This window comes from Mastomys coucha, unplaced genomic scaffold (genome assembly GCF_008632895.1).
Source record: "Mastomys coucha isolate ucsf_1 unplaced genomic scaffold, UCSF_Mcou_1 pScaffold18, whole genome shotgun sequence".
Taxonomy (NCBI): Eukaryota; Metazoa; Chordata; class Mammalia; order Rodentia; family Muridae; genus Mastomys; species Mastomys coucha.
The window spans coordinates 53,935,910-53,945,520 of NW_022196900.1; the positions used below are offsets into that span (position 1 = coordinate 53,935,910).

At 41.8% G+C, this 9,611-nt stretch overlaps 1 protein-coding gene and 1 long non-coding RNA gene across 4 annotated transcripts in view; one reads left to right on the plus strand and one right to left on the minus strand.

Moving 5' to 3' along the window:
* The window catches only part of Caap1 (caspase activity and apoptosis inhibitor 1), a 57,075-nt gene extending 55,454 nt beyond the window's left edge, over positions 1-1,621 (minus strand). Inside the window, exon 1 of one of the 3 annotated variants that reach the window (XM_031377857.1) lies at positions 1,293-1,621. In XM_031377857.1, the coding sequence (XP_031233717.1) occupies positions 1,293-1,535 (243 nt within the window). In that variant the 5' untranslated portion in view covers positions 1,536-1,621. The remainder of the gene's footprint in view (positions 1-1,292) is intronic. The other 2 variants (XM_031377858.1, XM_031377859.1) reach the window with 2 other exon arrangements.
* A 53-nt stretch (positions 1,622-1,674) lies between these two features.
* Positions 1,675-3,885, plus strand: LOC116095440. The gene is made up of 2 exons (XR_004120594.1): positions 1,675-1,819; positions 3,577-3,885. It is a non-coding gene; the product is annotated as an uncharacterized LOC116095440 (long non-coding RNA).
* Positions 3,886-9,611: the final 5,726 nt, after the last annotated feature.

Consider the following 9,611-nt stretch of genomic DNA (forward strand, 5'->3'; position numbering starts at 1 on the left):
GGTACACCTGTAATGTCAGCATTCCAAGGCCCAAGGCAGGAGAATGGATGCTAAGTCTGAGGCCAACATGGTCTATGGAGCATACATACAGCAAGTTCCAGGCTAGCCAGGGCTACACAGGAGGTGGGGGCCAGGGGAGGGCAGAATATGTTAGGAAGCTAACATGCTTGTGAAGACTGGCAGAAATGACTATACATACTATTTCAACTATAAATCAGTTAAGTTTTGCTTTTAAAGCATTTGGTTCCATTTCAACACATCTGTTTTAAGAGAATAGTTTGGGTTCGCATATCTAGGGTTTAGTTCATTTGTGCTGTGAAGCCCAAGTGGTGGGAGCATGAAGCTTTTGGTCAATATAGGTATAGTACTGGTACGCAGAGAAAGAGGAATTCAACACTTTTTAAAATGTATATATTTTGGCACTGCAATTTCACCTCTGTAAGTCCAAGCCTATGTAATTCTTGCACAAGATCTATGAACATTGTGTTCCATTTGGTATTGTATATAAAATCAATAAAACTGAAAACCTAAATATTCATTAGTAAAGATACAAGTATAGTGGGACACATAAAACACACCATGTATGGAAGGAAAGCCATTCAATTCCGGCATCTAGCCAATTACATCCATAAAAGTAAACAATGAAGAGTGGCTACATATCCACAGAAGGTATGCATACCAAGTGGCAGTACGAAGGGCTTTCAACTCCTGCCTTGACTTCTGTGTCCGATCAATTTTAAGAACACATTCATTTGTTTTATAGTAAGTTACAAACTACTGTTTTGAATAGTGGTATCGAGGCAGGCTGATGGTGCATAAGAAACACATTTTGGTCCCAGATGTTGAATTCAAATGTAGGAACTATGAAATTCTTGCGATTGTGACTGTGGGTAAAACTCCTGAACTTAGGTCTCAGGTGTTTATTGTTGTAAGTTTTTTTATATGTGTGTAATGTGAAAATAATCAGAATCCATTAAATAGGTAAGGATGATCAGTGCTTACACCGGCATTTGTAACTATTTCCCGACTCACAGATCCTCTAAAGAGATCGGGGAAAACACAAGAAAAAGAAACAGCGAAAGTTTAATGGGGAAGGGGTACTGATCAGTAAATCCAGAAACTTAGAAGTTCGATACATGGGGACGAGTTCAAACAGACTCAGAACAGTACCGGTGGCCCGAGGGAACCCGGCACTAACAATGAGCCTCTGCCCGCGCCCGCGCGGCTCTGCAGCCCGGCTCTTCTGAGAAGGGGCCGCAGCTCCGGGAGGCAGCGCGAGGCGAGGCACGCACCTGCTGCAGGGAGCCCGAGACGCTGGAGGACGAATCGGTGCTCCTCCGCTTTCGGCGCTCGCTTCGTTCCGCGCCGCCCGCCACACTCGTCCCGCCGCTGGCGACCCCGCAGCAGCCGCCGCTCCCGCACCCACCCGCGCTCCCGCTCAGCACGGGCACCAGGTCCGGGGCCGCGAGCGCCGCGGCTGCCTCCTGCCCACTCCGCTTGCGCCGCTTCTCCCGGGAAGACTTCTTCCCCGTCATGGTCCTCGCGCTGCAACCATCAGCGACAGCCGGCCGTCTCTGCAGCAACAGAACTCCGCTTCCGTAGCGGCCGGCACTGCTGTCGCAGGCTTGGCGTCACTTCCGGTCCCGGCGCGTTATTCGACGCATTATTCCTGGAGGAGGGGTTCGGATGCACCAGGACGGCTACTGAGGTTGTCTGGAGTTTAAAAGGTGACATGTGGTCCAACAGATCTGTTTGCTTTTTCCCAGCTTCTTCAGAGATCTAGTTTTTAGTGTTTCTCAGCGAACAAGTACGTCGAAAGGTAAAATTAAAGTTGCTGAGTCTCCAATTTCCATTGCTTCCAATTTCTACTACGTTTGATTGAACGATCTAACAATAAAACGAGTTTCAGAATAAAAAATTGCTTCATCTCACTACGACCTCATTTGATCAATTTTTTTTAAAGTACACTTTAATGACTTGTACAGAAATAACAGTCTTATGCTTACGTATTTTGTATCATTAAAACTAATTTCGAAGCATAATTCCACGTTACTTTTAAAGGAATGGAAAGGGAGTCAAAAGACACTTCCTGTAGTATTTCACAGTGTTCAACAGTGTGAATTTAGAGTTTATTAGAGTCAGGAAGATGGCCACGTGAAGATGATGAGCTCTAGCTGCCTACAGTAAAACTTTCTTAAATGGCCTAGGGATCCAGCACTAGGCGGCCTAGCTGTCATCTTGTCTCTGCCTCTGAAGTAAGTGGAAGTATAAACACCACATACCTTGTGAAGTCTGAATTTGAATATGTGTATGAATTTGTTTGGTTTTGTTGTTGCCGTATGAAGTAAAAACAACAATTCTCAAAGAGAATAAGAGTTTGTTCTGGAGCTATTTTGAATGGCTATGGCCCAAGGAACTTGGGATTTGGAGTACCCCAAATTATATATTCCATTGTGGAAGCAGTTTCATGAAGTTTTAATTTGTTATAGTTTTACAAAACAAAGGTAAATCAAGGTAACTTTAAAATGGGTACACCCAAGAGACGGATACACTAAGTGGGAAGGGGAGACTATTCTAAAGGCCCAAGATCTTAACTGATGACATTCTCAGCTCTTGGATTAGTAAGAAGCTAATGTTCTGCTAAGTTAATAGCTTTGAAGAGGCATTTATTATTACTATCACAAGGTATTAGTTCAGATTGTCACATCCAAAGGAAACTCCAACTCCTAACTTCTCAAGGCAGTCCAAATATCCAGAAATGAATTCAACATGGACTATAGGAGGGTTTCTGGCACTTAAATAAAAGCCAGCATTCCTCAGGAACTCGTGAAGCTGGTCCCCATTTACCAAAAGGACTCATTCCCCTTACCTCTGGCAAAAGGGACATATGCCTACCTGTGGTGCCTATCAGCATACCCGTTACACATTTCAAATTCAAAGCTAGCAACCTAACCCTTCTCACCTCTGCGCCATGCTAAACTCCCTCCAGCTCCTTCTCCCCAGCTACTCAGTCTCCTCTCATTGTTTTCCCTATCCCCTGACCCCTGCTATTCTTCCCTCTCTCGCTCATAGCCCTGGCCTTGTTCAGTCTTCTTTCTTTCATTTCTGTGAAATCTTACAGATGCCTCTGGCTCTTCTCTCTCTCCAATAAAAACCTTCCTCTTATTCATACCATGGAGCAATCATGTCAGTCACAGATACACAGTGGGGCATGGAATGGCTGGCTGTTCCTGAAGGCTAAAACTAGCCCAAGATAAAGTAATTAGCTTGTGAACTTACAAAATTCCAACCTCTTCGCAGTACTGAAATTCCAATTTGTCCATCAGTCTCTTCAGACATAGACTCATTCCAGACTTTTTTTTCAGGCTTATTGTTGTTCACAGCCAGAAGCAGCTTTTGAGGAGTTTTTGTTCCCAGTTGCTTTTTGACAGGTTCTCTCGGAGTCAAGACTGGCCTGCAACACTGTACAGCTAAGGATGGCCTTGAATTATTTCTTTTGGTTTTTGGTTTGTTTGTTCATTTGTTTTTAGATTGATATATTTATTTTGTGTATATGAATGTTTTGATTGCATATAGACATGTGTACCACACCACTGCTCGGTGCCCTCAGAGATCAAGAGAAGGCATTGGATCCCTGAAAAAGAAATTCCTTATGGTAGTAAACCACCATATGGATGCTGGGAATGGAACCCAGGAACTCCGGAAAAGCAATAATTGCTCAGAACTGCTGAGCCATCTCTCCAGCCCCAGGCTTGAACACTTGATCTTCCTGCTTCCCCTTCCCTAGTATTGGGATTATTGGCATGTAACACCTTGCCTAATTTATGTAATGCTGAAATCAAACAGGGGTTGTGCATGCTGAACAATAAATATGTTACAACAAAACAATTGTCTCGATTTCATGTATTAACAAGGATAACAGAATTTCGTTTCCTCTCACTGTGACAAAATAGCTTAGTGGTTAATAATACACTGCTGTTCCAGTGTCCAACACCCTCTTCTGGCCTCTATAGGCACCTGCACTCATGTATACATACTTCCACATGAACACATACAAGTACATAATATTTTAAAAATGAATCTAAAAAAAATGTTTTAAACCCTTCTAAGAGATGTGATAAGAAAATGGCCTTTGCTTATTTTTATTTATTGTTTTTATGCCATCACTCTGGAGAAACCTGGTTTACTAATATTCTAGGGAACTACAGTTATTAGTCCTCAAGTTTACCCTGGGCTAAAGAATTCTGACCTCATTTTTTTGTGATTTTTTTTTCCAGGCTCTCTCAGTTACCCATTTTGATTAAAATCTTTCTCTAGGAAATAGGGATAATCAGCTGATAGTTCTCAAGAGTTAAGAAATGAATGTACCATGTTGCTAGAAAGGCTCATTCCTAAGTAGTTTGTCCTTAAAGAAGCTGCAGTCATAAGTCCTGAACTAAATTTTAGATAGCAAGAATCTCCTGAGTGAGGGCTTTGGTCATGCAATACAAAGAATTCCTCCTGAATCATATCCAGCTGTTGAGCAGCCACAATTCTAGTAGGTTTATGTGTGGTTCTAAGATAACAAGAGAGACAAACATTTGTGAAGGACAACAAGCATACAAATGAGGAAATGCTGAGATCTGTATCTGAAAAGAGACTCAGTTCCTAGGGTAACCAGCTATCAGTGTCGCAAAGTTTGAATGCAAGCCAGCTGGTTAGTATGACCTTTTGTCAGTTTTGGTAAGATCACATATCTTTGTAGTTTCTCACTTGACCAGAGGAGCATTTAAGCACACACAGCATGAAAAATAAGCGTCTTTCTAAATAGCACAGTCTGTTTGGGGGTAATCAAGCATGAGGACCTGAGTTCACAAAGTCAACAGCCAAGTCTGTGGGGCCAGGGAGCCACACAAGGGGGAGGAGAAGCCGGCAGCAAGAGTGGGGAAGTGGTGTGTACAAAGCCTGGACATCTCGTCCAGAGATCAGCAGGAGTAGTAATGATGCCCCCTGCCCCTGTGCCCCCAGCTTTGCCCTACCAGAGGAAGTCACACCAAGTTAAACTTCCTCTCCCCATATGAGGTCATGCCCAGCAGCACCTGGAATTCCTTCTTATGCAAGTAAGGCATCCCCAGCACCTTTGTTCCAGCCAACAAGGTACCAGCATAGCCCCTACTCACTCCACAAAGGTTTAGATATTAAATAGCCTTTATTCCCCTGATTAAAATGAACTTTCTGACTGAAGCTGCCTGCAAGAATCCATTCTCATTGAGCTCACTGACTCCTGAGGTCTCTTAAGTCTCTATTCTGGCTCAATTCTCCACTCAGGACCCATCAGTTGTGATCATGCCAATGCTATGGGTAGGGAAGCAAAGCCTGAACAGCAAGAGTCCAATGGCATATGCCTGTAATCTCACCCTCAAGGAAAAAGATGGCAGGATCACTGGGAGTTGCTGGCCTGCGATTTAACCATGCACAGCATGAAAAATAAGCGTCCAGGTTCAGTGACACTCCTTGTCTAAAACAAACAAAAAACTAAACTAGATGAAGTCACATGATATTCTCATACCCAACTAGCTCTGGCAAAAGAAGTGATTCTCCTAATTATTGAAGAGATATTTCTAGTCATATATTTCACTTCTATGGGGCCATTCTTATCTATGACTCCAGCATTTTGCCAGTACTTGCCCAGTGTCTAGATATGTATTAGTGAGTCACATTCCTGGGAGTATCCAGACCTGTTATCCTGTCAATGCAAAACATAACTCTTACCTAAAAGAGAATAAGGGTTGCTTATTATGAGCCAAACGTGAGTGACTATTGCACAGGAACAAGATCCCAAATTGCTCCAAATAACATGTTCTAACATGGCAGCAGTTAAATGAATACTTACTGTCACATTCATTAATCAAATGTTCAGATGGAAACTATCAGGTCACAGTGAAGCATTGGAAACCCTATTGTAGGTAATACACTCACTACAGAGTGAGTTTCAGGACAGCCAGGGTTACACAGAGAGGTTACCCATATTTTATTCTCAATAAAAAATGTTTTTAAGTTGGAAAAAATTATAATTGGTAGTCAACTTTAGTGAGGCTCTGTAATGACATTTTCCTTTTTCAATTGAGTCAATGCCTCGTAACACAGGATGGTTAACAACCCCTTCAGAATGCTGGAGGGAGCCCTTTATTTATCTTCCAGTAAACTCAACCCCAGATTGAAAGCTGTGATGGGAATGATATCTTTCTCCCCAGGAGCTCCCCATTAAAGATTTGGAATTTTTTTTTAAGTTTAGGTTTCAACAGGAGTGGAAAATACCTCCTTGAAGTAGAGTTAGCTCATGTGTTTCCTTCTCCTAGGCAGATGAGCCTCCCTGTTATTATTATAAAGGGGAAAATCTTGATGTTTTGCAAATGGGATTGGAACAAAGGTTAACTAAGCAAAATCAACAAAGTAGCATTTGGTCAGTCAAAATTAAAAACCACTGTTAACAACTGGGATTTATTATTACATTGTATCTTCCACCAGTCTTTAAAACTAAGGAGAGCAAGTCCAAGGGCAGGCTAAGAGAATTCACCACATGTTACAAATGTACTGAACCGTTCAGCCCAGGAAACTAAAATTCAGAAGAACCTCTTCAGAAGAGAACAGTCTTTTCTGGTAAGATTTCCACTCCTTTTTGGGCCATGGCTTTGCAACACAGAAATACTCCAGCCTAGTCAGGTGGTGGAGGCATGCGCCTTTAATCCCAGCACTCAGAAAAGTAGCAAGTGAAGCCCGAAGATGGAATTTTTTTTTTTTTAAGATTTATTTTACCTATATGAGTACACTGTAGCTATCTTCAGACACACCAGAAGAGGGCACCAGAAGATGCTCCAACATGTAATAAGGACACATGTTCCACTATATTCATAGTAGCCTTATTTATAATAGCCAGAAACTGGAAACAACCCAAATGTCCCTCAACAGAGGAATGGATACAGAAAATGTGGTACATTTACACAATGGAGTACTACTCAGCTATTAAAAACAATGAATTTATGAAATTCTTAGGGAAATGGATGGATCTGGAGAATATCATCCAATCACAAAAGAACACACATGGTATACACTCTCTGATAAGTGGATATTAGCCCAGAAGATCAGAATACACAAAGTACAATCCACAAACCACAAGAAACTCAAGAAGGAAGACCAAAGTGTGGATACTTTGTTCCTTCTTAAAAGGTGGAACAAAATATCCATGGAAGGAGTTACAGAGACAAACTATGGAGCTGAGATTGAAGGAAGGACAATCCAGAGACTGCTCCACCTGGGAATCCTTCCCATATTCAGTCATCAAATCCAGACACTATTGTGGATGTCAGCAAGTGCTGGCTGACAGGAGTCTGATATAGCTGTCTCCTGAGAGGCTCTGACAGTACCTAACACAGATAGATGTAGAGGCTCACAGCCATCCATTGGACTGAGTAAGGGTCCCCAATGAAGGAGCAAGAGAAAGGACCCAAGGAGCTGAAGGATTTGCAGCCCCTTAGGACAAACAACAATATGAACTACCTAGTACCCTCAGAGCTCCCAGGGACTAAACCACCAACCAAAGAGTACACATGGGGGTACTAATGGCTCCAGCAGCATATGTAGCAGAGGATGGCTTAGTCGGTCATCAATGGGAGGAGAGGCCCTTGGCCCTGTGGAGATTCTATGCCCCAGTGTAGGGGAATGCCAGAGGGTGGGTTGGTGAGCAGGGGGATGGGGGAGGGAACAGGGTTTTTTTTTCTGTTTGTTTTTGTTTTGGGTTTTTTTCCCCCAGAGGGTAAACTGGGAAATATCATATGACATGTAAATAAAGGAGATATCATATGACATGTAAATAAAGAAAATATCAAATAAATAAACAAATAAATAAATAACCAATCCCACCACTCAGGAGGCAGAGGCAGGCAGATCTCTGAGTTTGAAGTCATCCTGGTCTACAAAGTGAGTTCCAGGACAGCCAAAGCTACACAAAGAAACCCTGTCTCAAAAAGAAAACAAAGGAAAAAAAAAAGAAGAAATATCAGAGCCTGATAAGGAAGCAGTTTATGTGATTCCAAAGAATTAACACATGAACATGTTGTAAGAAGGTAGGCTAGGGGCTGGAGAGATGGCTTAGCAGGTAAGAGCACCAGCTGCTCTTCCGAAGATCATGAGTTCAAATCCCAGCAACCACATGATGGCTTACAACCATCGGTAATGAGATCTGATGTCCTCTTCTGGGGTGTCTGAAGACAGCTACAGTGTACTTACATATAATAAATAAATAAATCTTTAAAAAAAAAAAGAAGGTAGGCTAAAGTACTATGGGAGTATTGGTCTGTTCTTTGTGCCATACTATAAGTTAGTTTCTGGTAAAGATCTATCCGAGTACAATAGCAGCACTGATTGTGTGTGTGTGTGTGTGTGTGTGTGTGTATAGTGTATAGTGTGTTGTATGTATGTGTTGTGTATGTGTGTAGTGTGCATGTGTAATATATGTGTAGTGTATGTGTGTGTATGTAGTATGTGTAATGTATGTGTATGTGTAGTGTGTTGTATGTATAGTGTATGTGTGTAATGTGTGTAGTATGTATGTATGTATATGTGTGTTGTGTGTAATATGTATGTGTGGAAGGAGAGAAAGGGAGAGGTATGAACAGTCAGGGAAATATATCAAGTTGGAAGTTTGAGGCTATCTTGTGCTACATAGTGAGCTAAAGACAAGCAAACAAAAAGACTGTTTCTACATCCTTCCCTATTTATCATTCATTCTAAGCAGCTTTCTCTTAACAACAGTTTGCACTGGGCCTGCTTGTGCAAGGGCAAATCAACAAGTTTGTTCTTCCACCCAGTGTCATAATACACAGTAATTCTGGCACTTGGGAGACAGTCAGGTGATTCTGAGTTCAAGTTGAACTTGGAGTACATGGTAAGTCTTGAAAAACAAGCAAAGTTAAAATGATCACTTTAGCTAGGTTTTTAAATTGCTTTTATGTCTAAACATGGGTGACTATTTTTTAGTGGGTTGTTTTGAAGAGGGAAGGAAACCATTTTTTTTCCCCACAGCATACTCAAAGCTTAGGCCACTTCCAATATTTGCTGACTATCTGTATAATGACTAGTCACATTACTTTCTGCCACATGGCAGAACTGGGTTTAGGCAATCAGTTCAGTTCGCTGAGTTGGTGATAGTCTGGGAGAGGGCTTTGGGTTTTTTATTTGTTTGTTTTTTATGGTTTCCATTGAAGAGACAAATGGCTGCCATGTGTTGTTTTTATTAGAATTTTAAAAAATACATTTGCTTTATAAAGCAAACATCAGCAATATGTGTTAGTTTTTCTCATAGAGTTCTCTCCAACATGAAGAGCAAATAATCGAGACAACACAAGCATAATGATGAGGATGCAGAAAGCAGCGACAGGAGAGCAGCAGTAGTAGTAGAGAAACAAATAGAGAGATGTAAGTAAAGAAAAAGGAAGGTGTACATCTGAGGCAGGCCTACTGACAGTCATGCTGACAGACAGTAATGCTAGTAAGACTGACAGGATGAGCTATATAAATAGAGCAGCCACTGTCCTTCAACTGACTGTATGGCTGCTGGCGCTCTGAAACAAGGA